This window comes from Ischnura elegans, chromosome 8, assembly GCF_921293095.1.
Source record: "Ischnura elegans chromosome 8, ioIscEleg1.1, whole genome shotgun sequence".
NCBI classification, from domain to species: domain Eukaryota; kingdom Metazoa; phylum Arthropoda; class Insecta; order Odonata; family Coenagrionidae; genus Ischnura; species Ischnura elegans.
This window is the reverse complement of record NC_060253.1, coordinates 67637194-67661688: the sequence shown is the minus strand read 5'-3', so window position 1 is coordinate 67661688 and position 24495 is coordinate 67637194. Positions and strand designations below refer to the sequence as shown.

General features: G+C 38.8%; 1 protein-coding gene across 1 annotated transcript in view; it reads left to right on the top strand.

Annotated features, from left to right (window-relative positions):
• The window catches only part of LOC124163983 (potassium voltage-gated channel protein Shaw), a 50983-nt gene extending 27106 nt beyond the window's left edge, over positions 1–23877 (top strand). Inside the window, exons 3-8 of the mRNA XM_046541127.1 lie at positions 17055–17249; positions 19231–19377; positions 20663–20989; positions 22385–22687; positions 23368–23443; positions 23564–23877. Of these exons, the coding sequence (XP_046397083.1) occupies positions 17055–17249; positions 19231–19377; positions 20663–20989; positions 22385–22687; positions 23368–23443; positions 23564–23637 (1122 nt within the window). The 3' untranslated portion in view covers positions 23638–23877. The remainder of the gene's footprint in view (positions 1–17054; positions 17250–19230; positions 19378–20662; positions 20990–22384; positions 22688–23367; positions 23444–23563) is intronic.
• Positions 23878–24495: the final 618 nt, after the last annotated feature.

Genomic DNA, 24495 nt, shown 5'->3' with positions numbered 1-24495 from the left:
TAAATCATATCCACCATTTATAAAAAAACAATTCTGAGATCAACCGCTTGTGTATCGTAAATAACGTTATTAAGGGTATAATCCTAGGTATTATGAACTCCTGGGTAAATACCCTGGCCATAAGGTATTTGACCGGTCCAAACCAGAATCTCTGGTATAGGTGGATGAATTCATACCGAGGTACTGAGGTCAACATCGGGGCAAGTAGAAAGAAAGATATACTATATTGTTCTAGGACTTATGTCCTCTAAGAACAAAATACAATTTACTTCCATCAAGTCATATAGTAAATGTAAACATAGAAGAAAGAAAAAATATCATACACAATGTTTACATATGTATGTGCACAAAAGATTATAATTAGTTCCAGCAAAATAACAATGCGTGGCATTACAGCCCATTTTATGCCCTCTAAGAACAAAAATCAATTTACTTCTACCAACTCATATAGTAAATGTAAACATAGAAGAAAGAAAAAACATATCATACACAACGTTTACATATGTATGTGCTCAAAAGATTACAATTAGTTAAAATTGTTATTAGTTGGTGTCTCAGACGCATAATCTCTGCACGCACCCATGCTAATGAGTTCAATAGAAAGGAGGGGAGTATTCTTAGTCCATAGTTACCTGTGCTTAGTAGCAAGCTTAACCAAACATTTATATACACTGTTTGTGGACGAAATAAGCAACAAATCCCGATATCAGGTTTCTTTTCGCCGCTCTTTTATTTTGGAAACACCGATTTATAGTAAAGCAACGAGCTGAAATTTCAGGTAATTACATTTCGGACAGCGGCGATAAAAACGCGTGGCTTGAGAACATGAGGTGAACATAGTAGGGATGGTTTAAGTTTCGGGGAAGAGGGATGACCTTCGGCCGTGAGAGACCCACTAATTGTAGCTCATCAGAGGCCCAGGCAGATTTTCGGTGGTTTTTAACGAGGTGAGGGGGATAGCTGGGGTAAGGCAAGAGGGAAAATGGATAAAGTTACGTATAAGGAATCTTATTTAGTAGGCACGCGAGGACAAAGTTAAGACCTCTATCCTACTCTTGGGTAGGATTGAAATTTCAATTCTGAAAGGTAACACGGCGTTAACCGATTTCAATCCACCGTACCGGCCTTATAGAAACATCTTACATTTCTGGTCATATTAGGCTCTTGAAGAAAACTCGCACTCCTTTTTGCGGTCAAATTGTCACAAATAGCTTCTCGAAGCTTGCAATAAATTAATCCGCTTATTAGTTTATTTTTGAAGCTGGACGAAATAAACCCAGTGACGAAAAGAGACGAGTGAGGAACGGAATTCCATTACGGTCGCCTACTGTATGTAAATTACATTCAAGTATCATAAAAGTAAACAGGCTATAGAATAAACTCGATTGTTTCAATGCGATAGTGGTTGGCGTAACATGGTGAAACTCCTTCATGATGCACAAAGGTTAAGAAAAGACTTAGCTGTTTCACAAAATAAAATATATTTGCGACCGGTTTCGATACAGCGTATCATCATCAGGCCTTTTTTTTTTTTGAAGGCGTTAGAGGGGTGGTAGAGTGGAGGTGGAGAAAGGTGGGACATTCGGAGTACCCATTATTGGATGCAATTAGTTTGATTGTGTTTAGCTCCTTCATCCTGTTGTAACTCGACAATGGAATCAATCATAATCTGTGAAGCATACAATGTATTGCTGATAGTTTGTGAGAGAAGTGGTGTCGTGAATTGCGGTGTATTATTTGGTGGAGGGGGTAAGGGAAGGGAAGGTAGGTTTGGGAAGTACGTCGCTGATGCACGGGGTAGCCGAGGGTTGGTGTATGATGACGATATACGGGGAGGGGTGTCATGGAGTGGTGAGTGTCATCCATAATGGTTTCTCAGAAAAAACATTGAAAAGTGGTGAATGGTGAGAATACAACTGCTCGTTAACTAATGTTATGTTGGGTGAGGTTTGGCCCACTAAAATTTCCAACTGCTCGAGTGCGTCAAGCCTTGGGCCGTTGTTTTCTTTATGTAGGATTATCGGTTCGAAATCGCTTGTGTGGTCGGAATCCAAGAGGTGTTTGGCAAAGTGTGAGGTTTCTTTGTTGTTAATAAAACATGAACGATGTTTCAGGATTAACTTTGTGAAAATCCATTGTAAACAATAAAAAGTTATGGTACTTTTTCACCCAATTTATTTAAGACGACCGGTTTCGTCGCAGAGGCGACATCTTCAGGTACAGAAATCGTACAATATACACTGTTAGAAACTGAGGATATATCTATCAGGTACAGAACGATTTCTGTACCTGAAGATGTCGCCTCTGCGACGAAACCGGTCATCTTAAATAAATTGCATGAGAAAGTACCATAACTTTTTATTGCTTAGGCTATAGAATTGTATAAATCATTATTTTAACTGCCCTTCATCGAAATATATGAAGAATTAGGAATGAATTCTCTTGAAATTGTGTCTCAAATTGAATGCAAAAGAAATTTCGTTGAGATAGTTGGCCTAATTGAAGTGCATTTATAGTAATACCCAAACGAATATTACGCCGAGAAATAAATAACGGAATTCATGGCAGCGAGATGAAGGAGATCACATTTTTCAACCTTATGTACAAAAATTTGTTATCAAACATTTGTTTTGGATAGTGTAGTTGCCATGTAAAATATCTGACTCTATACTAGAACAAGTCTCCCTTACCTCGGCATATTAGCGTGACACGATCAAATCGACAGGTACTCTAAAAATCGTCATCGGTATGAGGGGAAAAAACCGTACCTCCATGTCATGTATAGAAACATTCTATTTTTAAGAATAAAAAGAAGATAACGAACTTACTGTTTAGGACGTTGAACTCATTTGAACATATTTATGTATTTGGAGTATTTTTTGGACAGTGCAGTCACGATATAAATTCCAAGTAATGTTAAAACCTCTGTTCTTGTTTGTCCACAAAGTCGGTTAATTATTTCGTGGCGTATTATTCGTAATGATATTTTGTTCGACGCACTTCAATTAGGCCAATCATCTCAACGAAATTTCGTTTGTATTTAATTTGCCGCATAATTTCAAGATAATGCATTCTCAATCAGTAATCTAATCCGAAAAATACTATATTATTATAATTATATCAATTAATTTGGAATTTAACTAGTGACTAGAACATATATGTTCTCATTAACGTTCCAAATCAGTTCTCAGCGTGGCAATAGCCAAAGCGATACTCGACAAACCTGCCTAAGGGCTCAGAACGTAAGACACAGCTGCCGAGAAATTCCCCTTGAGTATCCTTGATCTCCGCCTCCTGCTTAGCGCATTGTCCACGCTGTCCTCCGTAGGCCCGTAGACGGCGTGTTTGATAGGTGTATCACCACTTCGCCATCACGTCAAAGGGAGTCACGTTACACTCCCGCCGAGACGCTGCAATCAGCCATCGAAGCAAGACTAATTGTAAGGCTTGAACTAGGTAGACGGCCTATTCCCACCCCATCCCCACTTTCGCCCTCCGCCTCTCCCATCAAGTCGCGACTATCCCCGCGGGGCGCGCGCGATTACGTCACAGATCGCGCGATGGCAACCCAAGCGATTGATTTATTACGATATGATGTTTGATTTTAATAGCCTCGATCATGAAGCATGGCAGAAAATCTGAAATTCCATGACTTTTCCAGACTTGACACTTTCAATGCTGACCATGTAAAACTCAAAATTATCCCCTGGTGCGGCTTCCGTTTTTTAATGCAAAACGCATGCATGGATGCCAAAAGAGCTGGGAAAATAATGAAAAAAATTTCTTGGCTCTAATTTGTTAGCTATCAATTTTTTTTATTTATGACGTGTTATTACGTCAAGCGCACAGCTGGATAGACACGTGATGCGGGTTGCATAAAGTCGGATATTTTTTTTTCCCCCGCGCCACCGTTTTCTTTCAATTTTTTCTGCGCGATGCATCCATAAGAATACGAGGAAAATTAATTTTTAATGTTCTACTGGTATCGCCATTGGTATTTTGCCACTGCCATAGGAAATTTTTGGTTTAGATGGATGTAATGCAAATCATAAGTACAAGGAATCGTCGTGAACAGCTGTTTGATTGGTAGATGGTGATTCCACCAAAGATATTTCGGCATATTCCCGTACTAGTAATCCTAAGTATCGGAGTAGGGTTCTAGAATATTGAATATTTTCTACATTTTCTTCTCAAGCTACTATTCTCGTCACAAATGCCTTTACTCGTTTCTTGTTTTCAGCTACGATACCTTTCCTCCCACCCACAAGCATCAGATATTTAACAAAAATGGTTTCACATACCATTATTCCCTTCGTTGCAGGTGCTTGAGAGGGGTGGCACTCCGGCAGGTCATTTTTGTAACAGAAAAATGTTTATACGTATTTTTATATTCATATTTACGGGAAAAGATCAATAATAAACAGAATTAAATAATAGCATTAATAGAAGTCAAGTAGTACATTTAAAATATAAAAAGGACTTTTAAAAGCCATGAATTACGGTGTGATTAACATGTAGTAGACAATATTCACATCGAATTTACAACAGAGCGTAACATGATTATGAATTAGGTATTATAAATTGTAAGTTTCTTGTATATTTCACATTTATTTATACCACTAGTTTTTTAAGTAACGCCCTACCCTAGGCTAGGCCAAAAAAAAACCTTTTTTTATTTCAAAATTGTCAACCGGATTTCGATGACCCTCGGGCATACAAGGATAGGAAAAAAATTTCGAAAATTTTTAAATAATTAGTTAGCGAGAGGCGCCTAAATACCAACACCCTTAATTTGTAATACGATTTCGCGAAAACTGCCAACATTAGGGTAATCAGGGTAAGTTATGACCTATAGGTCAAACATTTCGTCGGTTTATGCGTATCTTTCACCATTTAGGCTTTGCGGCCCGCACAGCCTAAATCCTATCCTTGTATACCCGAGGGTTATCTAAATCCGGTTGATGATTTTGAAATTTTAAACAAATGTTTTTTGGGACAGCCTAGCGACCTGGGTTTCCTTTTCCCCTATTTTGGCGTCCGTTTTAAAATTCATATATTTCTCCGTTAGGTAACTAGGTGACAATAATAAGATAAATACATCATTATTTATGCCTGAAGATGATGATTACTCGTCGAAACCCGGATCGATGTAAAAAAACTAGTGGTTTAAGTAAAAGTGAAATATCCAAGAAGCCTTATAATGGAATACCACACAGTGAAGAATCAGTTAGTGAATATTATAAATTGAATTTCACAGCAAATATGATATTTCCATACTTTTAATTTCCCCTCGCATTTCATGAATTCCATAAAAAAAACAAATCCAATCCCTTTCCCAGACATTCCAGGTTTCCAGTAGTCACCCTGATAGATGTCGATTATAATGGCATTTTTTTTTATACTACCAGTATATGCAAATAATTTGTTTCAAATCGGGCAGACGCGAACCTAACCTAAATAAAGTAGTAGACAACATTTCTCGACAGGAAGTCTTGGACTGAACAGAAGGAAGGGATAGAAAATCGGGCATGGGTAAAAATTCGTTAACGGTGTAGGAGGCAAAAAAAAGACGAGGGTTCGAGAGCGTCGTATTTGAATTCACACTGATGGATGTGGGCGTGGCTCTTTGAAGGAAGGGGAACCAGAGTGAGACACTTGGGAGACGTAAGATGGATGGTCGGGAAGGCGAGAGAGAGATAGCGAGGGTCGTCGTCAGGAGAGGAAACGGAAAGGAGCAGAGTTAACGTTTCAAGACAGTACATCTAAATCCACACTATGCCGCAAAAAAACCTCAAAGCGCTACATTCTTGAGCCACTGACAGAGTGTAGCGGATCATAATAAAGAATTAACTACGGTCATCACCAATGAAAGCGATTTCAAGTGAAAATAGACAAAATGAAAAAAAAACAAAAGGCAAGTTTCCTGGATATCAGACGATTACTTATACCACTTATTTTTTACCAGAGCGCGACCTTATTTTTCATCATAATTTGCGCCTGAAGATGATGATAATTCATTGAAACCCGGGTCGCGCTCTGATAAAAAAATGAGTGGTATAAGTAATTGCCTGATATTCAGGAAACTTATAATGGAATACCACAAAGTAAAGCAAGAGTTAGTGAATTTTAAACAAAAGACAGTCACCATATTGGTACCAAAATTATTAAAAATTAAAAACAAATTAAAATAATATCAAAACATTGTATTAACTTACAATTTATATATTTATTTTGTGCAAGTAGGTCCTGAATAATGTCAAAATGGTTTTCTTTTCTAAGCTTCCTCTTCACACGAGCAACACTTTACACTGACGACGATACATGTGCGCCAATTTAATCACTCCTTTTGCAAACTGGCTGCTTAGGGTGAGTCTTAGACTTAGCTGTACTGCATCTGGAAATACGCCTTTGTCTTGGGCATTAGAAAAGGACCTGAATTTCGTAACACCAGTGGTGTCATCGTGGCGGAACGCCCCAGAACGTCGTTCCGGCACTGGTTTAAAAAAAAGCATAATATTCGAATAACACTTAAATCAATTTTTTTGCCTCAAAATTTTGAATACATATATGGATTTGTAACTTCAACAAAAAAATTATTATGTAAATAATATCTTGTAATAAACAAAACACGCAGACTAATATTTTACCCATACAAAAAGTTACGGAAAGTACGTTTCGTAACTGCTTAAGATATAGATACTTTTCTGTTACTGATATAGGCACCTTAAATTCAATCTGCCCGCTCAAGATTTCAAAGTGTGCCAGGCGGAAAGTAGCAAAATTTATTTTCGTAAGATATTACCAATTATAATATTCAAATTCTCACTCATTGTCCCACGCATTGTATGATGGCAAGATAGAGTGAAAGAGAGAGTATGACACGCAATATCATACATCATGTGATCATACAATGCGTAGGGTGCGGCCGAAAATACACTCACTAAATGATTTCGTCGCCAAGAGGATGAGATAACACCAACATCAACATTTACGTACACAATGTAAATGTTCATCGATTTATTATCTTCCAATTATCGATCTCCATGCCTCCTGTTATTCACCATTTCTCAATCCAACCCTCTTTCGGCTCTTTCATTTCTTTATGCACCCCATAGTAACGAGTATTTTCTTGGTCTGTCTCTCTTGTATCTTCCTTATGGATTCCTCTGCAACATTTGCTTCGCGAGTTTTTCGTTTCCCATTCGTTACACTTGCCCGTACAACTATAACGTCAACATACAAAATTATTAAGAATTCAACCTGAAATCATGCAGTCATTCGTACTGTATAAACATTTTCATGTAAGACCGCGAAAAGAATTCAAATAATGGCAAGAGTGCAGTTAACTAAAATATAAAATGTCGAATTATTCTATGGTTAATAATACTTCTAGCTTGCATCTCCGTAGACTCTTAGCAAGCCCACCTGAACGAAGAGGCGTGTGTGTCATTTGCATAAATTTAAAGCAATAAAATGCATTCGCAATAAAATGCAGAACAAAACTCACGACAGAGGATAAGTACCATTTCGATTAAGTTATTTAAAACCCATCGGATGCCACAATCCAAAGAGTTTATGAAACAGAGGTTAAACCCGGTACAGTTCAAGATGAAGGCGGTCAAATCAAGCTTCACAAAGGGAGTCGGAATAGCTTGTCCAAGGGTATCGAGGGAAAAGAGTGTGACAGGAAAGACCGTCTTTGAGAAATACGACGCAGCGGAAACCAGAGCGAAAGTTTACCACGGCCATGAGGGGTTCTCCCGGATCTGAGCTGAAAGAATATTTCTCCTGTGAAACAACTGGAAACTTAAAGCACGGCAGAAACAAGTGACTTTGTACGCAGTCACGCACACGCGTGCAAAGTTCGCAACGGATGAAGTTCGCCATGAAAAAATATTTGACTTAGCCGGGATTCGAACCCGGATATGCCGATTGCCGGTCAGGTGTGTTAGCCAGTTACGCCACCCAAACTTTCAGATAATATTAGATTAGACATTCCATCCAAACGGTGAAATCATAATTACTTCAGTATTTACTAGAACTATACGAAGAAAGCTCGTTAACCGCAAACATGGAATCGATGAAGGACAATGGAGAGAGGAAATTGTCACCTCCAGGATAGATAGGGAGCAATGATTCAACAAACAAGATTCTCTTACTTGATAAAACTGGAATAAGTGTGATAACAGGATGTATCATCATGGAGATGCAACAATATTCGTAAAATATTACGCGATAATATAGATATTCCTTAACGATCTTGAGCCAATCCATCCCGAGACAACTAAAACTATTACTATTAGGTATTTTAACATCATAATTAAAAACAATCTTTAAGGAAAGGTCCATTTTAATTTTAATTCCCTGAAATGAAACCCGAACTGAACTTGCTTAAAGTGCACTGAGGGCAGGAGTGCATTGTTTCTCAACAATAAGATTTTAATAATTAAGATTATTTTACAAATATCGTCCTAACAACCGGAATGAAAATTGAAATGTTCACAAAAAATTCTTATTTTTCTTTCTTCCACCACTAAGAAGTAGCGACAAAGAACATGATTAACTCACGCAAAGATAAATAGGTGACACTTAAATATTTGAAATTAACATCAAGCGGAAATCACACCCTAATAATGTTTATTCACGATCATTCGCACGCAATTGTTGCCAGGATCCAAATCGAACATTTCCCGATGTAGTTCTTTTTTTATAAAAATAGGCGGCTTCAAAAAATATAAGGTAAAACAAATACAAAATACCACTCGCGAGCAAATTCAGAGATATTAGAAACTTAACGTTAAAATAAAAATCAGAGTAACCATAAACATTCCATAAAAATAACAATAGAAAACTCGGTTGGCGTGATCTGATGACCAAAACATTTCGTCAAAATTCCCGAGCATTGTTCATAAATTTCGTTTTATGCCTCATAGGCATTGCCACTGATATATAAATTACGTGCTCACTTTTAATATTCAATTGCCATTCACCTACTATCAAGGGAACTTTACCAATTTTACGAAAGCGCTCGTTTCTACGGATTCCTTCTTTTGTGATATAGCACATCAATTTTTTCGCAATGGAATCAGCTATTTTCGATATTTTATTGTATCGAGCTTTGAAAATTGAGTTCGATCACTAATTGACAAAAATTTGTAATTTGTAAAAAAATATAACCATACTTTGCAGAATACTAAAAAAAAACATTTCGGCCGAATGGATACAATATGCTGGTTCACCGCTTGCATCATCGATGCCTGGGCGTTCGATATGGCCTTCAGCACAAACTCTATATGACTTTGATTTAATGACTGAAATTAAACCCTGATTAGGGCGGGAGATGACGCCATTCACCGATGACCCGTGGTAGATATGGCGTCACGGACCCGGTCGAATGACAAAAACACGACCCCTCCGAGGCAATCAATATCTTTTAACAGGGAGCTAGCCACCGGACATGATTTCACGGCGTTAAAAAAAACAGCTGAAAACAGCCACGCACGAATTCCAATTAGTTTCCGAGAATAGCTCAAGTGTGGAATATTCCATCAGAGAGAAGGTCTCATTTACCGTACACACAGAGTATGGTAATTTTCTCTAGTAATTTTACACTGCATGAGAGCGAAACGCATTAAATTTTAACGAAGAGGTCGAACCCGTCACATTTGATTCACTTGAACCGGAAAATTTTATCACGACCGGAAAATGGTATCCAGGACCGGTTGAGGTCAATTACATTGCGCAACAAGGCGAGGGCCTGTCACCGCAACGACACACATATATATGTATTTCTTTTTTCATAAAATTAACGATCGAAATCCGAAGTTTAAAAAAAATGAGAACAAGTTGGAAGGCGAAGCGATTTTCCATCACCGCTACCGTTGGAGTGAAAGGGAAAAGCAGTTGAAAGCTTCCCAGGACTCATCAATCATTGGGAAACTAACACACTGGCCATGGGTGCATTTGGCGGAAAAGTAGGTTCTAGGGGAACGGATATCGTGGTTGGGACTGACCGCGGATTTGGAAATTATGTTCCCTCAAAATGTCTAAACACTCATTTTTATTTCCTAAGCATTTGTCATCAATAGTTATAACTGCACATAACAATGGACTCTTTTTCTCTTTACTGTGATAAGAGTTCAAAAAATAAAGAGACCACATTTTCTCCGTTTCCCGACTCTACTCCGACTTCTTCCGCTATTTTTGATGAAATATCGACGGTGTGATCTCTTCATTTCCCCGTAAACGATGTCCTGAAGTTGGTCTCTGGCTATCCACCGGGTAAAGGTCTGCATTACTCCAAAGACATCAATGTAGACTCTCAACTGGTGGACAATCCGGAGTTCAACATTTTACATTAAACGAAAGTTCTATCAACTTCTCCTAGCAATTTTACATACAGTATGGTTTATGCAAATTACTCTAAAAAGGGGATAGTCCACGAGGAAAAATACTGTACCCAAAAACCTATTGTTCCTTAGCTTATTTTTTCGCTGCCTCAGAATGAGCGCAATCATGCCTCAAAATTTTGCCAACTAAGTTGTCCCGTATTCTTGCTTCTCTGCAGCTGTCAACGTCTAAGCTTCGCTTCCATAGAGAAATATGCTCCATATGCAGCATCTGATGTATGATTCCTTACTTCTATGCTTGCATTCTCAGCTGTGAGAAGATTCATCTTTTTGTACAAAGCCCTCTTCGCCTGCGATATTCCACTAACTATTTCTACCTTGCTTCGTCTATCGTTGTTAATTCGGCATCCCAGGTAAGAAAACTCTTCCACCTCTTCAAGCTATGGTTTCCTTGGTTAAAAGGATAACCGAATTAAAAATCTTCCCCGTAATCCAAAAAACGAAACGAATGTACGGATAAGCGTATTAAAAATCTTGTCTATTTTTTTAAGCGTCTTGGGGGCACGTACCCTCACTTCACATGCCATCCATATTCATTTCCCACAATTTTACGGTTCCCTGATGTCTTCCCTGGTTCATTTTCTTTCTCCCTCGGCTTGTTTCCAATACCATCATTTTTTCTCGACAAGCTCATCCTTTGCGTATCCCATTGCTGTTTTTATCCACCCTGCACCGAAGAAATCGATAACTTTCGTGAAAAATATTGCCTTCCATATCTTCGATGTCACGACAGCGTGGTTACCGCTTGATCACCAAGGAATGGGATATTCCTGCCTGGATTCGCGTGGATTTACAACTTTTTCCCAATCTATGACTCTCGACGAAATCTTCGAGAGTATAATTTTTCTATTATCTGAAAAAAAAATGTCCAAGAAGGCCGAAAATAGAAGTATAGAGCTACCTCATTGGTTTATATTCTTTATTGATTGAGTTTCTTCTTACTAGAATGCAACCACTCGTATAACTGAGGTGAGATTTGTTATACTTTTGAACGTCATTAAAATACCAGTGACACCTTTTAGGCAGTTGGAAAAAGTATTAGAATTATACCCCAAAAGATATTCAAACACGATAGTCAAACACGATAGTCAAACACGATATGACGGAGACCTTGGAATAAATTTATGAGGACGCTTTAAGTTAGCTATTTTCGACAACGACAAGATGTTTTATAACAAATTATTAATTATCATTCGCTGAAAAACCTAACCTTATTTTTATCTAATTATTTTCAATCAACTTATTATTTTACTTTCAATCAACCAAGGTTGCAACCTTTGAAGAATTTTACTCAGACCTTGCTAAAACTAATCTTTACTGTAACACAATATGAACAATTAATCTTATTTGATACAAATTGCTGGAACAAAAATGGATCCTAAAGTACAAAAGAAACAGAATCGTTTACTTACTCTATTGTGAGGTCGAACATAGTTTGAGTTTCAGGTGATGGTTTTCATAAAAGCATATACTAGTAACTGCCTTTCGGTCCAGAATACATGCATGTAAACAAACAGTTATTTAGCTGGAAATACCACGAAAATGATTTCCCTTCTCTGATCAGAATGACTTCCTGTAGACAACTCCCAGTTAAGTAACTGTTTTATGCCCTAAAAACACTTTAGAGCAATCATTCACTTGACCATAAATCAATCACCATACATTTTCCGTACGCTTAAAAACTTCAAATTGTTTTTGCATTATTGTGGCTAGCCAAAAAATGAACTAGAAACTTACTACGGAACTTTGAGATGGTTTTCCTAAGCTGGTGAATGTGCCTCAAAAGGCATCATCATATACAGTGAAACCTGCAATTAGCGGAACCTGTGTTACGCGGAAACCTGTCATATGCGGAAAATATTGTCGGTCCTGGCGGTCGCAATAAGGTTTTTACGTGTATCGGTGCCCTCTGTCAAACGGAAACGGTCAAACGTGGAAACGGAATCGCTTCCTGAGCACGTGCATCTTGGTTAAGCGGAATTGTAAATAACAATTCTAAAAACTATGTTTACCATAAGGAAATATAAATCCTAAAATGAAATTCTCTAGAAAAGATTCCTAAAAACGAAACTAGTCAAAATTTCCTTCGTTCGCAAGTTTAACCACAATGCGATGCTGTTCTTTTATTATTTCATCGTAATTGCTTCTAAATGAAGAATTTGAGTCAAACCAACCTTTTACGCGACGCATGTAATAGCCGCGATTTGACTTTCGTGGTCTTTTATGAATTGTCAGGCCTTGAGTTAAGCGGAATACCGTCTTATCCTGAAAAAAATGATGGGTCCGAGAGAGTCCGCTCAAGAGAAGTTTCACTGTATATAGGTGAATACGATGTTAAAGCAGATATCATATGGGTTAAATTTCTTCTTGTTCTCGATTATTATGCACCCAAAATTCATGAAAATGTATGATTTTGTGTAAGGTATTTCTCTACTACCAATTATTCGGTAAACGCTTTAAGGTATGGAGGAAAACCCGAGTCCGAAAGAGGGACGAAAACGCAGAATGCTGTTTCACTTCTTTTCACCGTCTCTTAATGACATCGATCTCTTCTCCGAACATCTCCGCACACAACTGACATTCCGCATAATTCCCTCCGCCAAATTTAACTAATCCCGCAAACTTCTTTTTCAAATCCCGTTGTTATAATGGCTATTAAATCATCCATCCAATTACTCAGCGAAATCCAACGCAAGTAAAATTACCCTCCGGGTTGTCTCCATTATAAAAAAAAGACGATAAAATTAATTGCCAGTCAATTCAGAGCCCCTTTCTCGAATACAAACAAAAGCGTTCCCTATAAAAAGTAGAAAACATGCGAATCGAAATCATTTAAAGAGGCAATTTATAACGTCAACAAAACTTAAGTATCTGATCCCACATCTTTTCCAATTGCTATCTTGTAAGTTATCAAGCTTTGCAATTGCAGGACCCCCTTTCATGCATAAAACTTAAAATAGAAAATAATAGCCAGTATTCCCTTTCAGCTCAATTTGACCATCAGATTACAACAGATATGATTATGAGCGTAATGTGAATACTTGAGGCCAACGGTTAATAGGCTCGCATGCTTATGCAAAAAAATCATGTTAATCAATTACTATTAACTTTTTGAATGAATAACATACACTTTGTTTTTCCAGAGATTGTTTTAATCAAAACACATATTCAGAAGATAACGCTAACAGTCGAAACCATGGTCGTGTTTTGATTAAACAAAATCTGTGGAAAAACAAAGTATAAGTTATTCATTCAAAATGTTTACAAAACTTCACTCAGTACCACCGGAAACCACCAGCTACCATTAACTTTTTTTTAAAAAAACTTCAAGTACACGTGTGACTTGGAAGTAATTTTCTTTCTATGTTTTGCGAATGCCCATTAATTCATTATCACATTGTCTCCATTTCCACATCCTCTTCCCATTACTTAAAAGCCAAAATCGAAATGGTAAGAGCTGCTGACCCCTTCAAAGTGCTCATTTGTATTCATGGCACATACCTTTTTCTCGCATTTCAACTTGGCCGTTGACGCTTATGTCAACTTCCCCACCGACCTTCCCCTTCCGCTCGTAAACATTTTTGTTTTTCTCGATTGCATTTCCATCTCCCCACATAACAAAACAAACGAGGAACGCACAGGCGATGGAAATAATTAGGGCTGGGCACATCCAACGAGCAAAAAGTTAATAAATGAGTAATTACTCGACTATGGACGCATTGTCACGGAGAAGTATTCAAAGTGAAGGACCAATGGTTAACGACGAAGATGAAAAGGGTACGAATAATTTCCTAAGGTCCAAGATAAAAATAAAAATATGAGGTAATGCATTAATGAGCAGCCATGGGTATATATCCAATCATTATTTAAGCGAGCTTTAGCACAAAGCAGCATTCTCCACAGGTTTAGGTGATATTTTAACCAATATGACTTAATAAAGCAAAAGCACTTTTTCAAAAGTGCTTTTTTCGATTTCAAAAGCACTTTTTGTGTGTTGTTTTATTGGAAATGGTAATTTAAGAACGACGTCTAATACCGCATACTGCGGTCTTAAAACGTTCATCAAAACTTCGAAGGTATTTAACTACATTATAAAATAATTGGCCGTTGGATTTTAAAAATGCAGGGGAAAGCAAACCAATCAGGAAGGTTAATTTACTTAATGAACAACCATAGGTATGTATCCAATCATTATTTTGGCTAGCTTTAGCAATAAGAAGCATTCTCCATTTTTTTATTTTAACCAAGGGACGACTTAATATAAAACCATACATCGTCTTCAAATGCCCCTTCTAATTTTTTTCATTAGAAATTAAAATTTAAGAACGACGTCCAACCTTCTGAATATAACCACTTACGCAACCTCCATTTCCCAATTTCTTCCTGCAAATCTATTAAGCGGTATTTTAGCCATTAACCGGAGTAAATAAATCGATTTCTTAACATTTATCAAAACTCCGCAGGTATTTAACATCACAGGAAAATAATTGGCCGTTGGAACTTAAATACACGAAGAAGAACAAACCTATCAGGCTGTAAAAGCAGGAGAGGGGAAGAAGGTTAACATATGGCCGCCCAGAGAGTTCGAACGATGCCTTTTGAATTCCTCTGCGCACTCGAGGGGTCGGGTAGGGCGATTTTTTTCTCCCCTGCCACTTCCCCACGCTCGTAAAAATAAGGGAAGTCAAAGACTTGTGCCCGAGGACCCTTTTCTACAGCCCTCCAATCCAATGCATCACTTTGTCAAACGGAAAAATTCGCGCGAACCCTTTTTTGGGGGAGTTGGCGATTCAGGACGTTTTATTACGGGGGAAAAATTAAGTTCTTGACATATTGCTCCACGATGAGCACTTAAATCACCATTACAGCGACAGAAAAAAATCTGCATCAAACAATACGGGCGATTTCAAAGCGTTTATTGATTCCAATCAATTGCAACACCAATTCAAGATATGAGAATCATCCGACTAGATTTATTGACCACCAAATTAGTATAGAAAAATGTAGTTGAAATTCACCATTGTCGAGAAAAATGAAGTTTTTCACAAAATGCTCCAAGATGAGCACTTAAATAACTACAACAAGGACAGAAAAAATCAATACCAAGCAAGAAGCGTGATTTCAAAGCGTTCATTGATTCCACTGACTGCAACACCGATTTCAGAAAAGAGAACCATCCGACTAGATTCATTGACCATCACATACGCATCGAAAAAATGTAGTTGAAAGTCACCAATCTCGAGAAAAATCAAGTTCTTGACGTAATGCTACACGATGAGCAATTAAATAACCATTACAGCGACAGAAAAAATCAATATCAAACAATACGCAGGCGTTTCAAAGCGTTTATTGATGTCAATTAATAGCAACACCAATTTCCAAAACGAGGAACATCCGAATGGGTTCATTGTCCATCACATACGCATCGACAAAATGCAGTTGAAAGCCGCCATTCTCATGAGACCAGTGCATTCCACACGAATATTACGAAAGAGGATCCTCAAGTCGGCCTCTGAAAGTATTGTCACCCACCGCCCATTTAAATGGGTTTACAAAAGTCGCCACTCGCGTCGCTAACGGACAAAGTGATCCGAGTTTCACTGAGAAATAATATATTATTAGGGGTGTTAACTGAAATCCATATGCATGATGATGTGATCTATCAAATTCATTACTATTAAATGCTATTCCTCGAAATAACAAAAATTATACTGAAAAATATTGGAAAACAATTGGATTGCATAGCATTCATCACCGCGCCGCGGATATTTTTGAAAACCGATTAAAATGCGATCGAAGGGCAACAGAAATTAGCCTTCGATGAGATGGAATTAGGCCTCCTCTATGCAGTCCCATTGGCATTCCATGTAATGCAAGTACTTCCAGATTGTTTGCGTAATCGTGACCATGAGCAAATGCATTTTGTGCATTCAATCACTCACTCAGTGATTAAACCCGATGGTTGGTTTGGAGAGGGAAGAGCTCACCCTGACCTAAGCTACAGGCGTGTGAATTTACGCATTCAGGGTAGGGTGCCAGTTCCTTTCCCTGGATCTCCACGCAATTCGAGGTCTTTGTTTGGAGGTGTCCGAAAACTTCGCCCGGGATTTGAACCCGGTATCCCTCAATCAACGGTCAAGCGCTCTACCCACTAGGCTACAACTCTTCCTATGCATTCAATAAAACAATTAAATTTTTAACGGCTCTGCATCAATACAGACAATTAGAATAAGTAAGAGAGGAAGATAATATTTGATAAACAATGCATAAACTATTTTATACTTGTATAATAATGTCTTTCAAATTCTCCAATACTACGAGAACTTTAACGTGAACAACGAAGTAATTCTATCAGGAGATGAAAATTAACGTTTAAAAAAATGACGACCCTTAACGACTGAGAACTATACTTCTAAAAACGTAACAATGTTTTTTCAGCGGCAAAAATCAGCATGATTTGAGCAAAATTATTTCCTATGACAAATGTAAAAAACTAAATGGTGCATACCTAATAAAAAAAACATTTATAAAATGTATATAACACGCTAACATGTAAAAATAATTTAAAACGAGCAATTTTAAATAACGAGCAATTTTAAACCTCCTTCAGGTCCTTCACTCATTTTTTGTCTCTTTTGCCCGCAGCATCGAGACACGCAGGAGACCTTGGCCGTGCTGGATCGCTTGGACTTGGACACGGAGCGACCCAGCGACGAGGAGATGGCCCGGAAATTCGGGTTCGAAGAGGCGTACTACTCGGGCAGCCTCTCATGGTGGCAAAGGATAAAGCCAAAGATATGGTCCCTGTTTGATGAGCCCTACTCGTCCAACGCTGCCAAAGTGAGTTGCCGACGCCATTACCCTCCATCAATGTAAATGGCGGAGAGATATTATGTCTCAAAATTTTAACCCTGGATAGCTGATACCAGTAGGAACAAAATTACCAATGATGTTTTAATGAATTTACCAATAATGAAGCTGTACCGGTAAAGCCATGTTTACCCCAACTGCAACCCCATGTATAATGAATTTTTTGCGCATATGTTTATGTTGTGAGTGTAGTGTGCTGTTTGTGATGGCAGAAACTTATATTCAAAGCAAAAGATGAGTAGAGCCAGAAATTTTATTTTTAAAGTTCACAATATTTTGACTTAGAATAAGTCCACACGTTATTATTATCATTTTTTTGTTATTTATTTTTATTATATATTTTTTCCCTTATTGCAGAAGCAATAGATTCTATTGTTTTATTGGTATTTTTTCCTTTTCTTTTCTTTTTTTTTGAGAATAAAATTTTAAAACATGGCAACTACTAAATCTAGAAGAACGAAAGACAAAGACTCATAGAAGAGTGACTGGATGAGGCAGTATATATGTTGTTGGAACAGTTGGATCATAGTTACAAATGTCTGTAAGTAGTCTATTTTTTGTACCCCTGAGCCAGGACTTAGAATTCTTGACTAATTTTTTATGAAATCATTGATGGACGGGATCTTGTGATCGCAGCGAACGTCTTTCATGTTTGTAATCCAGGGGAGATTGAGGAAAAGGCGGAGGGATTTATTTTGAAATAATTCCAGTTTGTTGCGGATGGTTTTGTTATGGGCAAAAATTTCGCATCCGTAGAGAAGGGAAGAGCCATCAAAAATGGCACCACTTTTTAAACTACAGAAACTTTGAACAAAGCGCTCCGATTGGCCGCTAGTTTTCCCTGTTACTCTTTGGGAAAAATAATTTTGACCCGCTATATTCGCAATTGGGATCACTGTGCCGCGTAAAGGTCGATTGTAAAATACAAAGTGAAGTTTTCAAGGCAAAATATAGAATTCCGTAAATATCTCTCATTCCCTTCGACTTCAGACGAAAAGGTTTGAAAGTGTATGATCTTTCTGCAAAACACGTAACATGGGGGTAAAATGAAAATATTGCGTGCGCCGCTGGCTGGCATGCAATTTTTGGAATATGAAAACTTCGATCATGTAAACGATAGATGCGTTGATAGGGCAAAATATTGGATTCCACGTCAACATTTTTTTCATGAGGAGTCATGAAGAGCTTGTTCTGGATCACCAGTATCACACCCCTCATGAGTTGCGCTGCGCAAGCGCAACTCGAAATAACCAGATGAAAATCATGTCCTCAGATGCAAATACGAACATCGTGATGTGATTGGCCCAGGTTGATTCTGGGACCTACTGACTTTATGGTGAAGCGTATAAAGGGGCATGTATGTTTCAAATATGAAAACATCGCACTCACCACTCTTGTAGCCTAGGATAAATGTAGGCACCCACTAAGAAAGAATCATCAATTCAGCGGTGTGCAGACAGTGACGAAGATAAAAAACAGCAATATCAAACGCATGAATTCAGAGTGTCTCATAAAACAGAAGATGCGGTGAGTCAACGAAACTAATTCAAATGTCAGACTTCATACAAAAACATAAACAACCAATATAGAGAAAAATTTATAAAAATGCACGAATTCAATTAATTATCTATTATTCTGAGTTCAATTATGGAGATATTATCATTATTAAGGTGGTCATTCATCAGCATGCAAGAGGAACTCAATTTGCGCGCATTACGGACATAAAAATATTACGAATAATAACAAAACATAGATATCCATATCGTTGTTCCACGATATCTCTCCGCAAAAAGTTAACTTTCTCGTCTCGTTCATCCCAAACACATGTATGAGTGAGTCAGTCAGTGAATAAAAAATGGGTTTTACAGTATGTAGATGTTTCAGGTTGAGTTTCAGCTCAAAACCTGGTAAGTGCTATTCGCTAACTTTTGTTCCCTGCTCTCCAACACAGATCATCGGCGTCGTCTCCGTGTTCTTCATCTGCGTGTCCATCCTCTCCTTCTGCCTCAAGACGCATCCAGACATGCGCGTTCCCGTCATCCGAAACTTCACCGTGTCCACGTCGCCGCAGCCTTCGTCGCATAGGGGCTCCGGGGGCGCGTCCGGCAACACCTCGTACGGTGAGTAACGTCAGGTGGAGATAACCTCAGAGGATTATATAACACACTTAAACGACCATTTCTCTCTTCGCGAATCTATAAGGCAGCTGGTTTCCAAAAATTAGAAATGATAACACTCCGTGACTCCCACAATTCATTTTAAAAATTACGGCCGGTTTCGGCTATCAAGCCATTATCCAGTACATAAATAACAATGAAAAAATATGATACACTGCCTCAATAAACGGATAAATATTTTCTTATTTCTTTCACTTACTTTCCCTCCATTTTTCGTTTAATTAGTTAATATTTTAATTCTCAATTCCGCTCCTTTTTCCTAATTTTTCTCATCATATCTCTTTTATCGTACAGTCTTTCACATCACTCACTACCTCGTCATCTGATATGCCAGTACCAAGTCTTTGATCCCACTAGATACTCAGAAATCTTCTAATTATTATTAACTTGTACTAATTATTATTGACTAACTATCATCCATTTCCAAATAGTGCAACGTCAAGTAGCGATTTTGACTCAATATTCCTCAAATTTCTCTTCACCCTTCCTCCCATTCACTTCCCAAATGGTGCAAATAAACTCAGCTGCAGCTAGCCTGCTCCAAATACCATACCTTATTGTCCTCCGCAAGATGTGACTCTTCAGAGTCGCAGAAAGCTCCACTTGAACAGATTTTAATGTTAAAATGTGAAAAAACACTTAAAGTAACCAAAGCGACAGCTAACGAAATGAAGTAAAAAGGTGTACACATTCAATTAGGTGTAAGTCTGGGGTCTGAGACTTCCCAACAATACAAAAATTACCTTATAGCACCCAAAAACATACCTAGAGGGTTTTTTTTCAAAGTATACCGGGACTAGCCACGGTGATAACTTTACAGGAGTCACCCGCAATGCACGATTTGGACTGCTAGTCACATAATATGCTCAGCAGTCCATACCATGGACCATAGTCCGGCATGGTCCACAAATTACCACAGGGGCGAATGATGTCTCGGTGGCTCAACTGGCTAAAGCTCTCTGTCGAAAATCGAGGAATCCGGGTTCGAATCCCGGTCAAGGGAATTATTTTTCTCCCTGTGAATTTTTTGCACATCTAGAGGGGCCCTGAAAAAAACCCCAAATTTACTTTTTCTCCCAATCCCAATTCATGTTATGGAATATACCTTAACGTAGCTTTCATAATCTTTCCGCAGGTCTACATGGTCACCACCGGGGAGGCGGGGGCAACGGGGGCCACCACCAGGGCAAGGAGCAGCCGCAGCAGACGCTGGCGTGGACGCTGGACAAGACGCAGACGAACGCGCACGAGGCCTTCTTCTACATCGAGTGCGTGTGCAACGCGTGGTTCTCGCTCGAGATCCTCACGCGGTTCGTCGCCTCTCCGGACAAGTGGGAGTTCGCCAAGGCGTCCGTGAACATCATCGACCTCATAGCCACGCTCTCCTTCTACATCGACCTCGTGCTGCAGCGGTTCGCCTCGCACCTCGAGAACGCAGACATCCTCGAGTTCTTCTCCATCATCCGAATCATGAGGCTGTTCAAGCTGACGAGGCACTCGTCCGGCCTCAAGATCCTCATACAAACGTTCAGGGTAACCACAGCGATGCTCATTTTATATTCGCAAATTATAAGTTCCCAGCGAAGTAAAGTCTTCGCCTCAGTGTTTTTTTTTAAATGAGAGAATGCCTTAATTTGTATTTACGCAAGCTTGGTCCTTCTGAGGCATAGGGCTTGCCATAAGGTTCCATTACTATATTGCATAGAGGCATATTACAAGCAGACCATTTAATATTCAGAATAAAAATTATCCTACTGGTATATTGTTTACATCAGTGGGGATCTAGGATAGGGACACGAGGGGGCCGACGGAAACCTCAAATTACTAGTGGGGTCCATACAAAATTACCATTCCATCTAGCGTAAATTGGAGTACCCAGTTTGGGAGGGGCTATAGCTCCCACTAGCCCCTCTCTGGATCCGCCAATAATTATTACATTTATAATTTGAATTTCATAAATAAATTAAATGACAATATTATGATAATAAAATTTTAAGGTAGAGAATGGTATGCATGTAAATTTGAGGTGTGTAATAATATGTAGGTAAAACTCCGAAGTAAAAAGAGTTGGTATTCATATAAATACTCACCATCAGCACAAGGAATGACATAGAATCAAATCTTTGATAATCCCACTATCTTTGATAAAAGAACTTTTGAAAATCAAAAACAATGAAGGGCTGCACTAAGCCCATAGCATATATATTTATGTAATGTAAATAAGTGTTTATAAATATTATAATAAACCGAAAAAAAATAATTATTCCAATTAAAATATTTCACAGAAAAAATTAAATCGTACGACTTCATTTAACTCTCTATTTTAGGTGATATTGCTCGTAGTTACAATCAATAAAATATCATTTCTACGTTAATTTTTATTTTTCAGTAATTTTTTTTTCCTTATACGTAAAATAAGGTCACTGAAGTTCACTATGGATCAGATAAAATGTAATTGTTTTGTTTAATTTGTTTTATTATTTATTTGAGGTCATTAAAATATACATGAAAATAGAATTCGATCAATAAATTACTATAATTCGGTGGTATCCAATCAATACGAGAGGATCTATTAATTCCATGCATGTACCTACCTACCTTTTATTCTTCAAGGTTTCGACTGGGCTATGTGTGTAAAGGCCGTTTTACACGGTGCACGAACTTGCACAATCTGACGTGTACGACGGCGCAGTCAAAATTGCGTCGTGTAAAGCGGTGAATTGCTAGAACACATGCGAGAATGCGTGGACGTGAGATGGCAAAATAGCCCCTTTTCTAATTTCGTTCCTGCATTCGCGCAATTCCACGCCATTTTAGAGATTAATGCAGTTCTAACCTGCGCAATTCCGTGCCCCGTGTAAAACGGCCTTAACGAACGACAGCAGCATGATCAGACAAAATTTCATTATAACATTGTTCACCATACAGGCGAGTGCGAAGGAGTTGACGCTGCTGGTGTTCTTCTTGGTGCTTGGTATCGTCATCTTCGCCTCCCTCGTCTACTACGCGGAGAGGATACAGGCCAACCCCCACAACGACTTCAACAGCATCCCGCTGGGCTTGTGGTGGGCCCTGGTCACCATGACCACCGTCGGCTACGGGGACATGGCGCCCAAGACTTACGTCGGCATGTTCGTGGGTGCGCTGTGCGCGCTAGCCGGTGTGCTGACGATCGCCCTCCCCGTACCCGTCATCGTCTCCAACTTCGCCATGTACTATTCACACACGCAGGTGAGTGGCAATCTGAACCACATCCAATGGAGCACAGACTTAAAACATTTGGTACATTCAAGTAGAAGGCTACAGATTTCGTATGGGAAAACACAAATAGCCACAAAAAATTCTCATTGAGATATACCGTATTCGAAATTTGAAAATTTTCCCCCAAATTCACCGAGTAAAAGCGGCACAACCGGTAAGCCTACGAGTACAGTAATGTTTCCTCGTTTTCTTGATTGGTACCTATATAATAGTATTTCTAAATATAAAAATGAAAATATTGAAAGAAAGAATTTCAATTTTCCACGAATATAAAATTTATTCCGACCTTGCTGACGACGTTGCTACATTATCTTCATCGAAACCTGGGTCAGAATGAATTTTACTATGTGAAAATTGCAAGTGCTTATTTAAATATGTAAAAAATCCACTGTATCACGCTTGGATCTTCGGATTTTTAAATTATGAAAAGTTTGAATTACGAATTTGTTTTTCGCGGACGCAAAGCTTCATAGCCGCGACTCAGTGCCCTCATGTGCAAATCTACACCCACAAAAATACCCTATGAGCCTCCTCAAGGGTGTTTGGCGGAGAGAAATTACGCATGTCATGCGTAGAGTATGATAATGTGCAAATAAAGTACGCCATACACGGCGCGCATCTTCCGACTCATCTCCTCAAATTTTTTATAGGCGCGGGCGAAATTACCCAAGAAGAGACGACGGGTGCTGCCCGTGGAGCAGCCGCGAGGCCCGAGATTGCCAGGGGCTCCGGTTCCAGGAGCCCCTGGAGGACCTGGGGGCCACCCGCCAGTCGGACACGGGGGCCCCGGTTGTCCGGGGGCAGGAATGGGAGGGCCCAACGCCCCGGGGGCGGGTGGCGTTGGGCCGCAAAACCGTCGAATGAACGCGATCAAGCAGAATCACCCGAAGGACTCCATGGGCCCAAAGATGGGTGAGTGAGGGCGAGGATCAGGCATGTGTGTCGTCGCTGATGAATGTTACGTGGTGCCAAAATGCAAACCTTTGCTTTTTACTAACAATATCATCCAAGGTGTTCAAGAAGTTTATTTTTGCTGAGTGCTATTAAGGATTTATAGACGGGGGCGGGTTTGTGTATGATTTGTGCGTACATTCGCGGCAGGGAATAATTATTTTGGTGCATAAACCCTCACTACGGAGGTCAAAATGAAAATGATTGTAACTGAGACAGGTGGAACGAGGTGGAATGACATCTTGATTGAAATAAAAAGAGAGATGGCAATTTTTCCACAATTTTTTTAACGTAGGACGTTTCGATGGTTAAGTACAATGCACTTGTCAAATACGATCTACTTGATAATGAGTTGATAAATACATTGTACTTGAGGATGACCTGACCTCTTTTTTTCCTCTGGCCTTCTTTTTCATTAAAATAAAATAATTGATGCCCAACCTATATTAAAGATGCACACAGCAGTCAAGTACAGAGAACGATGCGGATAGGGATAACCATCATTGCACACACAAAATATAATTGATCACTCATTGAATACAGCAAGTGAAGTCAAGATTTGGTGCATTAAACATAACAGAAGACAATACAAATTATCATCGATCAATTTTTAACCCAGAGAAACTAGTGTAGAGGCCACAGCGTCATCGTCAGCTAAAATTAAGGACACTGAGAGGTTTAAACCAGTTTTTACATTACTTTAACAACTTAAAGTAAGTAACAATCACGCGAACAATAAATATAAGTTTATTTTCCCCATCTTTGCAGCAGTTAAGGTTCTTCATCTCTGGCAACGTTTGAATTAATGTATGATTCCGTGTTTATTC